Raw genomic sequence first — 15,970 nt, 5'->3', positions numbered from 1 at the left:
ATAATAATAATAATAATGCATTTTATTTAAAAGCGCCTTTCATGTCACCCAAGGACACTGTACAAACAATAAGAAAATACAATGTAAAAATTTGTAAACGAGATGTTATATAAAAACAGGACATAAAATCATAAAAACATAGGAAATGAAAAACATAGGAAATGGAAGAGCTATGTGTTGTAGGCAATCCTGAACAGGTGTGTTCAGTCGGGCAGGGGGCACTGACAGGCGGAGGGAGGACGAGGATCTGAGGGAGTGAGAGGGGATATGCACCTGGAGAAGGTCAGATAGGTAAGGAGGGGCCAGGTTGTGGATGGCCATATATGTATATAGAAGCAGTTTGTAGTTGATTCGATGTTGAACAGGGAGCCAGTGGAGCTGTTGGAGAACGGGGGTGATGTGCTGGTGGGAAGAAGTTTTTGTGATGATACGAGCAGAGGCGTTCTGAACCAGCTGGATTTTATGAAGGGACTTTTGAGGTAGACCGAAGAGGAGAGCGTTGCAGTAATCAAGGCGGGATGTGGACAAGGACTGTGGACAAGGATAGCAGTGGTGCGGGGGGTGGGCGGGGCGAAGTCTGGTAATATTGCGGAGGTGGAAATAAGCAGTGCGGGTGATGGTGTTGATATGTGAATGGAAGGTGAGCATACTATCCAGGATGACACCCAGACTCTTAACCTGGGGGGAGGGGGACACGAGGGAACTGTCAATGTTGAAGGAAAAACTGTTTACTTTGGATAAAGTGGATTTGGTGCCAAGAAGGAGGACTTCAGTTTTATTAGCATTTAATTTAAGAAAGTTTGTTATGAACCATGTTTTGAGTTCGGAGAGGCAAGAGGTGAGGGAGGGGGGTGGGAGTATGGAGTTTGGGTTGCAGGAGAGGTAGAGCTGGGTGTCATCAGCAAAGCAGTGAAAGTGGATGTTAAATTTGCGGAGGATATGGCCAACAGGCAGGAGGTAGATGATGAAGAGAAGTGGACCTAGGACAGATCCCTGTGGTACACCTGTGGTGACTGGGGAGGCCTTTGAGGTGAATGATTTGAGCTGGACAAACTGTGTGCGGCCAGTGAGGTAGGAGTGGAACCAACTGAGGGGAGTGTGGGAGAGACCAATGGAGGAGAGTCTATTGAGGAGGATAGGGTGAGAGATTGCGTCAAAGGCAGCGCTCAAGTCTAAGAGGATGAGGATGGAGACTAAACCGGAGTCAGATGCTATGAGGAGATCATTTACAATACGGATTAGGGCAGTCTCTGTGCTGTGGCGGGGGCGGAAACCGGACTGAAAGGGTTCATAGAGAGAGTGAAGGGACAGGTGGGAGTGGAGTTGAGCAGCAACAGTTTTTTCAAGGATTTTTGAGATAAATGGAAGGTTGGAGATGGGGCGGAGGTTGTCAAAGTTGTTGGGGTCAGAGCCATGTTTTTTCAGTGTGGGGGTAATAGCAGCGGTTTTGAGGAGTGATGGGACAATACCAGAAGAGAGTGAGGAGTGGATAATAGCAGATATGTGAGGAAGCACAGAAGGAAGGCAGGATTTAACTAGGGATGAAGGGAGGGGATCAAGCTGGCAAGTGGTGGGCTTGGATTTGAGTATGAGGTCGGATAATTAGCAGTCGTTGATAGAACAAAACTGGAGAAAAAATGACAAGGAGAAGAAGTTTCAGATGGGGGGGGAGCAGGCAGGTTGTGATGGAGTTGGTGATGGATGTTGAGGATTTTGTGGTTGAAGTGTTCCATTATGGAGTTGCAGGTTGCTGTGGAGTACAGGTGGAGGGGGAGAGAGTTTGGTGGCCGGAGGATTTTGTTCATGACTGAGAAGAGAGATCTTGAATTTCCTTCGTTGGAGAGGATGAGGCCAGAGTAGTAGCTGGATTTAGTTTGTGCAATTTGGTCCTTGTATTTAGTGATATGGGTAGTGTACATGTCCTTATGGATGGTGAGACCGGTTTTCTTATAGAGTCGCTCAAGTTGGCGTTTTTTTTATTTCAATGATCGAAGAGCGGGTGTAAACCAGGGGGCACTTGTAGAGAATGAAGCAGTCCTGGTCTTCAGGGGGGCGAGAGAATTTAGAGTATTTGTGAGGCAGGAGTTGTAGTGGGCGGTGAGGTCATCCGGGTTTGAAAGGGCGTCTGGAGGCGGGGAACGGTCGATCATGGAGCAGAAGGTGTCAATGTTGATATTTTTGATATTATGAAAAGAAATGAGGCGGGAGGTTTTGATCGTAGAGAGACGGAGTACGGTGTTAAAAGTGAGGAGAAAATGATCGGTTTCAGGAAAAACATCAGCAGTGGGCTTGGAGGGGGAGAGGCCGGAGCAGCAAACCAAGTCCAATGTGTGGCCTTTGATGTGGGTGGGGAAGTCAGTGAGACAGTGTATCGCGAGACTCTCCAGGTAGGATGTGAAGTCTCTTGTGAGTGGCAGGTCGGTGTTGTCCATGTGAATATTGAAATCTCCCAGCAAAATTAAATTTGGCGAGAGAGTGGATAAGTGTGTGATTAAACTGGAAAATTCATTGATGAAATCACTATGCGGCTTTGGGGGGCGGTAAACTGTGGCAATGATGGTTGGCGTGGGTCCAGGGAGTTTAAACACCATGCATTCAAAAGAGCTTGATGCAGGAACGGAGACTGGTAAGACTTTCCACTTCTCGCGGTGGATTACCGCGAGCCCTCCTCCACGGCCGTTGCCGCGGGGGCGGCAGATGTAAACAAAGCCAGGAGGAGTGGAGTCATTCAGAGTAGCGAACTCGTTTATTTGTTGCCAGGTTTCTGTTAAAACGAGGAAGTCAAGTTTGCGTTCGGCGAGTACATCTTGAATGAGGTGTCCCTTGTTCGTAAGTGAGCGGATGTTCAGCAGTCCAAAGTTGACAACGGAGGTGTCGCGTTTGACGGCGGCAGTGCCGTTAGCCGACCTAGCCAGGCGGGCTACTGCATAGTCAGTGGTGTTGCGGCCGCGGTTCCTGGGAGGACGTCGAGAAGTGGACCAGGTCGAGTTGATTGAGCCAGCATTTTTGTAGTCAACATGTCTACGCGACCCGCGGTGAATGTAGCGACGTCGAGGCAGGCGAGCGATGTCAGGATGATGGTGCAGTTCCGGCGGTGGAGGCTCCGGTGTAATCCTCCGGATCCGGAGAAGATCCGCGACAGAATAATGGAGTAGTCCTGTCGCTGAATGATGGCAGAACGTCAGGAGTATCAGAAATAACCCAAAGGCGGCGAAGTTGTGCCGCGCCATGACGAGGGAGAAATGCCGGTGCGGTGACAGCCGGTAAGTTTAAGCTAGCGGCATTAGCCCATGGACTAAGTTACGATTTGGGTTTGGTTGACCAGGTGAAGCTATGATTTGCTACATCAATCACAGTCCAAACAGTCCAAAAACAGAAGGGCAAGGAAAAATCAGAAGAAAAATCTGTGCTTTGTAAAGATTGGAAACGTTTTGGAATGAGAAGCGGCGACATGCACGCCAGCGTCCTCTCACCCCGGAAGTGATGAGATCTTGTCCAAAATCATGCTCAACAGGCTGGTCAAGCACATCTCAGAAAGTGTGCTTCCAGAAACTCAGTGTGGCTACCGGAAGACTAGATCCACCATTGACATCATCTTTGTTTTAAGACAGCTCATGGAGAAAAGCAGAGAACATCACAAGGACCTGTACATAGCCTTCATCGATCTCAGCAAAGCCTTTCACACCATCAACCGTGAGTTGCTCTGGAAACACCTCTCCAAACTTGGGGTGCCACCCAAGTTTCTCAGCATCCTCCAGCAGCTGCATGATGGGATGCAAGCCAGAGTGCTCATTGGAGGACTCCAGTCAGAGCTCTTCAAGGTGAAAGTTGGGGTGAAGCAGGGTTGTGTCTTGGCTCCAGTACTTTTTAACATCCTCCTTTCTGCCATTACGTGCCTCTTCCACCGTGGCATGGGACATGAAGACGGTGTCCATATGGAGTACCGCCTAGACGGAAGCCTCTTCAACATCAGACGGCTCCAGGCTCACACAAAGACAAAAATCTGTCAGATCTGTGAGCTTCAGTATGCTGATGACTGCACTATACTAGCTCACAGTTCAAACTCTATGCAGCACGCCCTGGACACCATTTCCTATCTGTACCAATCCTTTGGTCTTCAGATTAACATTAAAAAAACTGAGGTCATGTTCCAACTCACTACCCCAACTTCCACATCCCCCACTTTTCACATTAATGGCACTCCACTAAACGTAGTGGACCATTTCACCTACCTTGGCTCCACTTTATCTTCAAACTGTTCCCTTGACACTGAAGTCCACACCCGTATTAATAAAGCATCATCATCCTTTAGTCGCCTACGCAGCAGGGTCTTTGAAAACCGAAACCTGAAGACCCGTACCAAGATTGCTGTGTACAATGCAGTATGTCTCTCCACTCTGCTCTACGGGTCAGAGTCATGGACTCCATATCGCCGACACATTACTACCTTGGAAGCCTTCCACATCCGCTGCTTGCAAAAGATCCTTGGCCTGTCCTGGGAAGATCGAATTCCCCATACAGACATCCTCAAAAGCACCAATTCCATCTGCATGGAAGCGGCCGTGGCGAAGAAACATCTTCGGTGGATCGGACACACCATTCGCATGTCAGACAACTGCCTGCCTCGCCAGGTCCTCTATGGCCAACTGAGAGGCGCAAAGCGTTCTGCTGGGGGGCAAAAGCGACACCTCAAGGACTACAGCAGGGACCTCCTAAAGCGAGCCAACGTCAACCCCACGCAGCTTGAAACACTTGCACTCAACAGACCAACCTGGCAGATCACTTGTGCCACTGCAATCTCTCAAATACACCAAATTAACCAAGCCAGACAAACCGAGAAACGCATTCAACGACATCGGCGGGCAGCTGATACACCCCTGGTATCCGGTTTCCCTTGCTCCATCTGTGGTCGAGTCTGCGGCTCAAGGATCGGTCTCTATGCCCACGAGATGTGGCACCAGCGACAGAGTCGCTGACCCCCCCCCCCCCACCCCCCACCCAACCCATCTTCCCCTCCCTTAGAGCAAGTGTCATCATCAGACATGATGGACAGCTAAGATGGATGGTGTGTGTGTGTGTGCGTGTGTGTGTGTGTGTCTGTGTGTGTGTGTGTGCGTGTGGCTGAGAGAGAGAGAGAGAGAGAGAGAGAGAGATGAGGCTTATAAGAACAAAAGCAGGTCTCTTCCATCCTTAATTGTCTAATCATCTTTAATTGACAAATCATAAACACTGCTGCAGCAGTGGGATGCTGGCCTGTGTGTGCATTTTTTTAAAAATGTATGTTAATTGGTCGTTACTTCGCGGATTTTCATTTATTGCGGGTGGTTTTCGTCTTGGGAGGGAGACTAACAGACAAAAATCATCCGTGAATCTGCATTGTTTTGAGTAACAGTGTTGTCTTTATATTTGACTTTAATCCCACTTGAAACATGAAGCATGAAGTTGACATTTGTGATCGTAGTAGTATTTAAGCCACGCAGACAGTTCATTTACTCAGCGCAGCACTGATGCCATCTTTCGTGAACATCTTCATAACATGAGGAGCCTCATTACCCCAAATATTTCTACCTCCTCCCACCTCGCTACCTTAGTGAATTTTAAGATGATCATGATGAATGAGGGGCTCACAGGTGCCTTCAAGAATGAGGACTGGCCAAGGGTGGTGACTCCAAAACATTTACTGTATTGGCCCGAATATAAGACGGTGTTTTTTTGCTTTGAAATCAGACTGAAATAGTGGGCGTCGTCTTATATTCGGGGTCTAGACGTTATACCCATTCACGACGCTAGATGACGCCAGATACCATTGAAGCGAATGCTGAACTTGACTCCCCAGGCCAAAGCAAACCCCTGTCACGAAGAATAAAAACAAAAATGGCAGTAGCACGAAGAAGAAAAATAAAAAATTGCGGTAAGAAAGAAAAGAGAAGAAAATAATAAGATAATAATAAGAGATAACAGAAAATGGAGAAATGTAGCGACAATCTGGAGAAAAGTGGGTCAAAGATCGGCCAGGTTAACCGGCAGCTGAGTTATGATGTAATTTCCTTTTCAAAAACCAGCTAAGATGGATGGCTGTCGGAACATCAAGATGGTTGACATGAAAAGCAGGAGAGAAGAAGCATTTGTGGGCTTTCTTTAACACATTGTGCGGCATGTTTTTTTTTCCTGTCTACAAACTGGATGGTCGAACATCATTCCAAACCGGTTTCTATTCCATGCATAGTTAACTGATCATACTGTGGGACACACATGCTGATTTTCAACATCTTAACCGATTTTTTTCAATGTCAGAGACCTCGCACAATGAGGAAAAAAAAATGTTGTTCTTACGTTTAGTGTGTGGTCTACGCATGATGACCAAACAATAACACTAAGCACATACCGATAATCACCGACAACTGTGAGTGACGACCCCTGAAAGATGGTCGTTGCAGTGCCAATACTGACCTAAAGTGGCAGTGTGGTGCCATAGTGCATTCAGATTTGTTGAAAAAAAAGCTAGAAGAAAGAACACATGGTTGCATCACTGCAGTTGCAAAAACTTTTCTATTTGTCATTTTATTGTAAATGATTTGGGAAATAAGTGAGACAAACAGAAAATAAGAAAGTGGTCCTCTCTTTGATTTGATCAGAATATTGAACAGGTTCAACATTCACGAGTGTTGCCCGTGACCATATTCCAAACATATCGGGGAGGAAAAATCACTCATCAAGTACCCCACACTTAGGACAACCTCTTAATGGGAATCTGACAATAAGGCCTTTTCCAACTTGGATGTCTGTATTTGTGGACCTAACACTATATTTTGAAGATCTTATTTAGCTACCTGCGAGGAGCAAACAATTTTTGCAAATATCTACACCCATTTCTAGAGCACAGCAGACTACAACCACACTAATAATAATTTTCCTATGGATTACCTTCCATCTTTTGTAAAGACAGATTTTTTTCGATGCATGATCTAGTTAATTAAGTGTCTGTTGTGTGTGTTTTCCTAAACTCTCCTCTTTTTCTCTGACTTCCTCAGTGAGGTTCTGCAAAGGTCAGAGCTGAACTGCCCTCCCCTATCGAGGTGTTTGAACAGCCTCTTGTGGTTTTAGAGAGATTGCACATCACCGCTGAGCCGACATCCAATCAGCCCGTCCGACTCTGAGATTGTTTTTCACAGAGGCGTTGTTGCTTTAGTAATCCGTAAAGGTAAGGTGAAACTTTCCCAGCCTCGAGCCGCACATGACACACAAATCAGCCTATGATTACAAACTGCAACACATTTATTTACGCCGTACAACAATCTAAAGGTTAGCAGAGGTTTGGTGGAAAACTTTGTCTTGCAGAAAAAGCCCTGAAGTTACTCGCAGTAATATAGTATTAGTCATTCTTTGCGAATGATAAAGAACATATGCCTGTGGGAATTGTTGTTGCTGTCGACATAAATACCGTAATTTCCGGACTATAAGCCGCTACTTTTTTCACACGCTTTCAACCCTGTGGCTTATTTAATGATGCAGCCTTTTTAAAGATTTTTCCAACAGCCGCCAGGGAGCGCTCCAGCAGAAAACATTGAGATGCTATCATATATCACAGTGAAAACAACCGGCTAGGAGAGGGCGCACTTCACCTATGTTTTGAGCTGGACTGCAATCGGAAAGCTGTGTGGCTGGATCCCTGACAGACTTGACTGAACACAAAATCATTTTTATGAAGGCTTTATTCCCGACTGAACATAGAAAATGTACAACATTAGTAAAATAAAAGACTGAGGTATGTCAAATGGGACTAACAAATAGAAAAGTATACAAAAATAGACAACAGCCATGGCTGGTGTGCTATTTCCGGTGTGTTCAATGTGCCCAAAACACGTGGAAAACAACTAATCTCCCTTGCTTCGCGGCTGTTCACACGACCCACTGTGCGACACCGTTCAAACTCCCAAACGACGATATTTTACTCTTAATATCAGCCGGGTTACAATGCCGATTGCAGATACATCAGGTCTGAAAAAGCACAGCTCAACGTTCGTCTCACTTCACTTCCTGGTCCAAGTCTCACGAAATTTCCCACGAGATTATCTTTTCTTTGCAAATATCTCATGTTACAATATGGGCACCTGCGGCTTATAGACACGTGCGGCTTATGTGTGTACAAAATGTTTTTGTCCTTTAAAAATGTAGTCGGTGCAGTTTATAATCAGGTGCGCTCTATTAGTCAGGAAATTATGGTACAAATATCTGTTGCTAAAGTTTAGAACACCACTATTCATTAGTCTAATTCGCATTGTTTGTTAGCATTAAGCTAAACAGAAAACATTACTGCTACAGTTTGAAATTTAGTGCATACCTAATGTTGTGCCCACTCTCATGTGTAGATATGGGAAGATATGAAGCATGTCTTAAAAGCTGTGAATTCTTCAACTTTCTCTGTGACCGTCTAGGCTTCCTGTATATTCGCCCCAAATTATTCCACTCAGCTGAAGCAGAGCCAATTTCCTTCACACCCTTCTGTGTTGCTTTGAAACCTCATTTTCTCTCTTTCTCCCGAAACATTTTTGATTTGAATATGTTTTGCGACCTTTCCCAGTCCGAAGGCAGTACCATCCTGCTTGTGTTCTTTCATCCGTACAGACAGAGGACAACATGTGGCTTTTGACATCAATCAGCACAGCCCTGCCACTATTTATAGTGCTTGATTAACCTCAAATAAAGTTCAGATGTTTTAGACTTAAACTGACTTTTTTTATAGCAAAAGCATGCCAGCACTGATTGGTATTTGGAACTTTTCATTCCTCCACCCGCCTTGACTAATGTAGCTGTTCTACCTGAGCAAAGCATTATCCTGCCACCACCATTCTTCATTGTAGGTATCTTTGGTCTTTGGTGTCTTTGGTGTCAAGTAATGTTCTGCTTGTGCCAAACATAACTTTTAGAATTATGGCCAAAAAGCTAAACCATGAAAAAAAATGTCCCAAACAAATGTGGGAAAATGTGTTGGGTCTGACAGGCTTCTGCGAGAAAGCAAAACATAAAAATAAAAAAGACATTTTAAAAAATGTCAGGCAAAGCCGAATAGAACACCTGAACTTTATTTCTGATTAGAGTACTCATGTACTTTCTTAGTGGCATGGCAGGTGTTTCCTGACTCGAACATGAGCTTGCAATTCAACGGTTAATTCTGAGCACAGCTACATTCTAGTTATGAGAGTGTTTGCTCATTTATGCAATCACATTATTTCAGTTGTTTTTACTACCCGTTTCGGAAAGATTGTAGGAAGGCTTGTCGGTCACAATAAAGGTGGAAAAAGTTTGCTTAAATCACTAATTTTGGTCGACTTTTTATATCGGCAAAAAATGGCATTTAAACAGGCGGGTGTAGACGTTTTCTTTTCCACTGTACATATTTTTCTAGGGCTCCAGCACACCCGCAACCCTCGTGAGCATAAGCGGATTCGAATGTGGATGGATGGATGTTTTATAGGTGTGGATATTGGCCTTGGTTTAATTCATCCAACAATAAACCAATATAATCTGCATGTCTGCTAAATTCGAAGAACACTTCAGAATATTTAGGTATATATTTGTACATGTATGTCCCAAGGACTGAACTCCAAAGCTGAAATTTATGGCACAAGCTCTTAACATACATGTGTATCGTATCGTTTACAGTGGTGTCCTCCCTGAATGACAAACACAACCATTGTAGTGCAGTCCACGACCCTTGAAATGGATCAACTCAAGTGGCCCACATCTCATTAAGCCGCTTGCCTTCGTTAAGCGTATTGCAAACAAGAACCTCCGCTCATCCCGTCTCATCTTCTGTGTTCATCACTCTGGCCTGGCAAGCCACTTTTTCCACGCGCAATAATACATCAGGCACTAACAAACGGTCCAAACACACAAACTGCTTTGTCGTGGTTGTAAGCACGCCCGCACGCTGCCTGGGAACGGAAATGGGTTCTAAATATTGCGCCAGTGCTTTTCTAATGAGCTTGAGGTGGAGCGCAACACATCTGTCATCTCACAGAGCCACCATCCAAAGGTGAAGGGGATTTTTCAAAGTAAACAGTGTGCCGAGTATTCCGTTTCCCGCCCGGCCGCCGCTGATTGAAGCAGTTGGGTGTCTGCTGAGATGACTGATGGCGCTAGAAACGTTTTGGGAATACGCCATTAACTTCTCATGTACGGTGGAGGAAAATAGTTTTGAAGAATGGCCTCATTAGTGAACCATTTGGGCTGGACTTGATATCTGCTGTAGACATCTAGTGGCCAAAAGTGGTAACTGCCTCCTGTTACCGCATGTACTTTTATGCCGTTTATAGTACAGTACTGTAACGTACAGTACAGCGAACCCTCGTTTTTCGCGGGGAAGTCGTCCCAGACCTACTCGCAGCAGGTGAATATTGGGTGGGTACTGTCTTGGAAAAAATGCACGCATCGTAGTGTCTCGTGGGGTTCAATGAATTACTTGAAAAGTGCATCGGTGGTTGTGGCTCACAATCCAAACATGCAAGGTCATTAACCCAAGAATACTCTAAAAACCCATGAAATATGATGGCTTTAATATATATATATATATATATAGCAGGGGAACACTACTGACAACACAAGTTGGTTGAAAACACAATTTTATTTGACATAATTTAAAATCATCTCACTGTTAGTTCATTTATACAAATATGCTTTGTTATGTATAAAACAATTACAGATCTCTACAAATCAAGTTCCCAGTGTAAAAGCGTAGTACCACAAGCATGGTAGCATACAGCTCTGGGACACAGACAACAGAGGGCCCACAGGTGTATGTTCCACTTCCATCATATTTGAATGAAATCAGGACATCCGGATAAAGGGGAATACAAAATATATATATTTTTTTTAAAGCCACCCGGTTTGTCTAATTGAGCACGTACATTCAACACTCAACATTTTTACTAAAATCAGCCCTTTTGCTGTTACTGCGCTTAGTTTGTTATAGGGCACAATAAAACAATATTTCATTTAATTCCATAGTCTGAACAAATATTTATTGACGCTAAAAGAAAGCAACCGCTTATTTGCAACAATAAACAAAAATCTTAAAACTTGCGGCACCTCCCACCAATACAGTTATTGCTGCACTATGCCGACCAATGCACGAATATAAACCGCAGTGACTTTTTACATTTTTAAAAAGTGTGGCTGTGGTGCACTGAGATGTCACTTCCGCAGCTGTTTTATAGAGCTGCTGCAGTGTGCTTACTGGCAGGAAGAAGGTACGGCTTCAATAACCAAATATGAAAGTCATTGCTTGGTTGGAGCTCTGTGGCACTAAAACGACAAACTTTGACAAAGGAGCACCAACGTGGCTTTTGGTTTGGATAAGGCATCATGACTGCACAAAAGCACCTGTCATCAATCAATGACAGTTTGGATGCTGCAACATGCTGGGAAAGCGCACACCAAAGCAGCAATAGCCCTTTTCCCAGGAATGAAATGGTCTTAAGATAAGAATGACAAAATGCAATGCTGCAAACCTCCAGTGGAACCTGCAAAGTCAAACAGCCCAAAAGCAGGAAATGTAAAATGAGTAGCAAAAAATGGCAAGGAGAGGTGAAATGTGATAATAATCAAAACCAGAAAACCAACTTTTGGAAACGGTCCCTCTGCTTTAACAGTGTGAGAAATCAATCTCAACAACACCTTTTCAAACATGAACAGCGTGCTGAAAAACTGACGGTGAAAGACGAGCACGGAACTTGCATGAGGCAATTCCTCTCCATTACCTCTATGTCAGGGATCTATAACAGGCAAGTCGTTTATGACCAGTAGCAATTAGAGATATTTGATGCCGCAAACCCAAACTAATATGAGAATTCTTAGTTACCTTTGGTACTTTTGACATACTGTATAACATTTCACTTGAGGTCTTTCTTTTTGATGAAGATGATTCAGTAAGGTGTCAAACCAGCAGAGTATCGCACCAACTGCTGCTGAGGAGGCCTTAATGTTAGATTTTGTTTTGCCTTAGGTATCGATGGATACCTAAGGCAAGTTCTTGCCCATCCCTAGCAGGAATGGTACAATGCTCCATGAAACAATTCCTATACAGTTGATTAAGGTTTAAAGACAGTCACAGCTTGACTCTGCAACAAATTACAGTATTTCAACTTACATTAGTTCCAATGGGAGAAATTTGTTTTAAAATTGGTACAACATTGTCACAAAAACACAATTGTGCCACGTTGCAGGTTCCACTGTATTCTGTTCGGATACGTTATGCCTTAGTCGTGCGCTCGCATTTTATGCAAGGCGGCAACATCACTGACATCACGATGCAAGTGTGCTTTTGAACACCTTTAGGATCCAATAAACACAGGTGATTACAAAAAAAAGATACATATTCAACTTTGGCCACTTATTAGGTTAGAAACACTTGAGAAGGAAATTCAACATGATCAGAAAATAGCGTTTCCATGATTTTGATCATTTGGGATGGGCATTAAGAATTCCATTCAATTGCAAATGAGGCAAAATGGAGTGTGCTACTTGGCTGCAACCAGCAGAGGCTCTGTTGCTTCCAAAAGAACAAATGCCATCGACTATGTGAAGCTTACGAGCTACATCTGCGCTTGGCCAACAACTTGCAACGCTGCCAATGAAACAGGAGTTCAGAACATTCTGAGAAAACTGATCAAGGAAATGTAGTCAAAGGCCCGACTAATTCCAAGTGGTCATTCTTAGGCACGTTTCTGAAGAAGAAAAGGGCTGTGCTATGACCCGACGTCCTCTTCCTTCAGGCTGTTTAACAACTCCAGGACCGATTTGGCTTAATTTGTCTCTCAAGCCACCCGTTTAGTTGATTTTGAATGGGCGGGGCTCATCTTACAAAGTCCTCTGCCACATTGCAGGCGACGGGGTCGATCCTGTACTTCTAACATGCTACACTGAGCACATTGGCGTCAACTGGTGCTGCCAGGAACTGGCCCTCGTCTGGGATTCATCCAGCCCTCTTTTGAACTCAAGATGCTTGAATTGAAGGAGAAAAAAAAGCTGCTCAGCCTCTACATGACAACTAAATAATAGCCAGGGTCAGAATAGAGTTGCTTGAGACTCGCCAGACGCAACCTAAGTTTGGAGTATGAGGTAGTCACTAGTTCTCCCCTGAAAGAACAGTAGATCTCTTCTCTCCAGTCAAACAGGGCAGCTTAGTTTAGATGGAATTATGGCTTGTGACAACTACGACCAGAATTTGCTTATAAAGGCAAAGCGCGGATGCTATAAATCTAGAAAAAGTGTAACGTGAAGAACGGGTAAATATCAAAATTTTAAAAGTAAGAAAATACAAGATCTACTTTTTTGCCACCGTTTTGTCAATGTCACTTTGGTGACGATGGTGTCGTAAAGATGAAGCCCTCCTGAGGATGAAGAAGGGGCTGAAAAATAAGTCTTCAACCTGCTCAAGGAGGCGTTGGAAGCAGCCATCGTTCGCATCTGTGGATCTCCACAATTCAAATCTGGGAAGCGCTATTACAAAAGCACACATTTCTTGGTGTTCTTTTTCGTGACGGGGTACAAAACTGCTCTCACTGCCTCGGCGAACACCTCCCTGACGCCTTCCTGCAGCAGCGCAGAGCACTCCATGTACTTGACGGCCCCGATTTGTTTGGCGAGGGCGTTTCCCTGCTGCTGGGTGGTGGGAGCCAACCCTTGTTCCTTCAGCTTCTTGACCGTTTCCGCATCACCCCTCAGGTCTCTCTTGGTGCCCACCAGCAGGATCGGCACGTTGGGGCAATGGTGAGACACCTCAGGGTGCCACTTGTGCCTGACATTTGCATGGGAGGAGGGGCTGCCAATGGAGAAGCAGATGATGAAGACGTTGGTCTGGGGGTAGGAAAGAGTACGCAGGCGGTCGTACTCTTCCTGGCCGGCCGTGTCCCACAAGTTAAGGCTAACGGTGCGACCATCCACGCTCATCTGGGCGCTATAGTTGTCAAACACCGTTGGAATGTATTCTTCAGGGAAGGCATTAGTGGTGTAGGAGATGAGAAGGCATGTTTTCCCGACAGCCCCATCGCCAACCACCACACATTTTATGGTCTGCATCCTGCCAACGACCACTTGGGCTGCAGCACCTAGAGGCAAATGACGGTACCTGGGTGAGCCATGTTTGGTTTCAGTTTATTTTACTCAACACTACTAAAAAAACTACATTAGAGAGCAGAAAACACACGCAAATTAGTCACGCATTCATGACCCATATAACAAACTTGCTAGCCAAGGCTAGATTTGCTAAACGTCGTCCTTTGGGTAGAGCAGTTAAATTTGAGGGCAGGTTGGCGCATTCAGCAAGTACTGTACCAACGTAGGAAGAAAGGGACATTCAGGGAAGTGAAAGGCACTGAAGCTAAAGACAAACTGTGAGCTTGTGATTATTATCGGTCGGGGATCTCTTCAAGTACGAGTTAGGCGTTCCCCACTGGCCGATAGCATCCGGCTAAGGAACTAGCGCATATGATAGCGGGCTAGCTAGCCACTTAGCAAACAACTTGATGAATTTATAACGCACTACTGCGCCAAAACATCTTTTTATAATCCGACAAAGCCCTAGCGGGTCTAAGATAATATTTTCCACCTCCCAATACTGAGTTTAAACGTTCTGATTGGCTTAGGCGATGACATTTTAAATACTTTGTCACTTACCGCCACTTAGCTAGCAATCTCTTCTGCCTGGTTTAGTCAGTCCCAGCCGCATCCGGGGAGCTGCCCAACACGTAATAAGTGACACAATGGAAAGATGCAAACTGGGAAACGTAGTTTTTAGTGTTTAGACTTGACACTAGATGGTAGTGTTGTCTATTCCAAATCTGGAGAAGAGCTGGCCTTTTCAGTTTGAACGGTAGAAAAAAGTTACCGTCACAACTGCAGTTCTCCATTTGAACAAAAACGACTCGTCGCTTAATTAATCACTGGAACATTTTTAAGCAGGATAAAATATGAAAATGAATATATATTGATCGTTCGAGTGATTAGAAACTGGAGTCACCAAACCTTTTGAACGTACTTCTTGGTTATGCATACGGAGCCCCAAAACATGACACAGCATAATAATAATAATAATTTCCGTGTGGAGTTTGCATTTTGGATTGGATAAGCTTTATTGTCAAATGCACTGTATGTGTAACATACAGCACAGATGAAATTTCTTCCCTCTCAACATAAAATCTACCCGGGTCTGCGTGGGTTTTCTCCCAAGTACTGCGGTTTCCCCCCCACATTTCAAAAACATGCATGGCAGGCTGGTTGAACAATCTAAATTGTCCCTAGGTATGAGTGTGAGCGTGGCAACCAGTTGAGGGTGACCCTGGCCGACTGCCCAAAGACAGCTGAGATAGGCTCCAGCATCCCCCGCAGCCCTTGTGAGGATGAGCGGATCGAAAAATGGATGGATGGATACTTCTGGGATTGTATATCTGTATTTCTTTATGTAGATTTTTGGTTAATTGACTTATTTTGATTCATTAATGGTGTAATGGTACGTTCGTCTCTAACCCATGCTTCACAGGAAGCATGGGTTCAGTTTTCACAGGGTAATCATGTTAAATTGATGTTTCTATATGTGCCTTGCGATTGTGGCAACATCAGCTCCCAATCAAGATGATTTTGCACAGTCATTATGCTGATACATTATTTAAAATTGATGTATTTTTATATATACTGAAGTACTGTAAATGACAAATTGATTTATATTTTTCATTCAATATTTGCCTCACCATCAAAATGAACCATTACATACGGTATATTACATGAGGGCGGCCCGGTGAGCCAGTGGTTAGCGCAGTACAGAGGTACTGAGTTCAATCCCAGCGTTGGCCTCCTGGTTCTACAGGTACTCTGGTTTCCTCCCACATTCCAAAAACATGCTTGGCAGGCTGATTGAACACTCTAAATTGTCCCTAGGTGTGTGTATACGCGCGCACGTGTGCGCACACACACA

At 44.5% G+C, this 15,970-nt stretch overlaps 1 protein-coding gene across 2 annotated transcripts; it reads right to left on the bottom strand.

The window, feature by feature from the left end:
• Positions 1-10,605: 10,605 nt before the first annotated feature.
• On the bottom strand, positions 10,606-14,788 carry rhogd (ras homolog gene family, member Gd). Of its 2 annotated transcripts, none has more exons than XM_052060811.1 (2): positions 14,677-14,788; positions 10,606-14,108 (listed from the first exon to the last, which is right to left on the bottom strand). In XM_052060811.1, the coding sequence occupies exon 2, from the start codon at positions 14,077-14,079 to the stop codon at positions 13,504-13,506; it is 576 nt and encodes a 191-aa protein (XP_051916771.1). In that variant the 5' UTR covers positions 14,080-14,108; positions 14,677-14,788; the 3' UTR covers positions 10,606-13,503. The 2 variants fall into 2 exon arrangements, with proteins under 2 accessions (XP_051916771.1, XP_051916782.1); XM_052060822.1 differs by having other exon boundaries at positions 10,606-14,128; positions 14,677-14,735.
• Positions 14,789-15,970: the final 1,182 nt, after the last annotated feature.

The sequence above is a fragment of the Hippocampus zosterae genome, chromosome 1, assembly GCF_025434085.1.
Source record: "Hippocampus zosterae strain Florida chromosome 1, ASM2543408v3, whole genome shotgun sequence".
Taxonomy (NCBI): domain Eukaryota; kingdom Metazoa; phylum Chordata; class Actinopteri; order Syngnathiformes; family Syngnathidae; genus Hippocampus; species Hippocampus zosterae.
The sequence above is the reverse complement of the archived record's forward strand: the minus strand, read 5'-3'. Positions and strand labels throughout refer to the sequence as shown.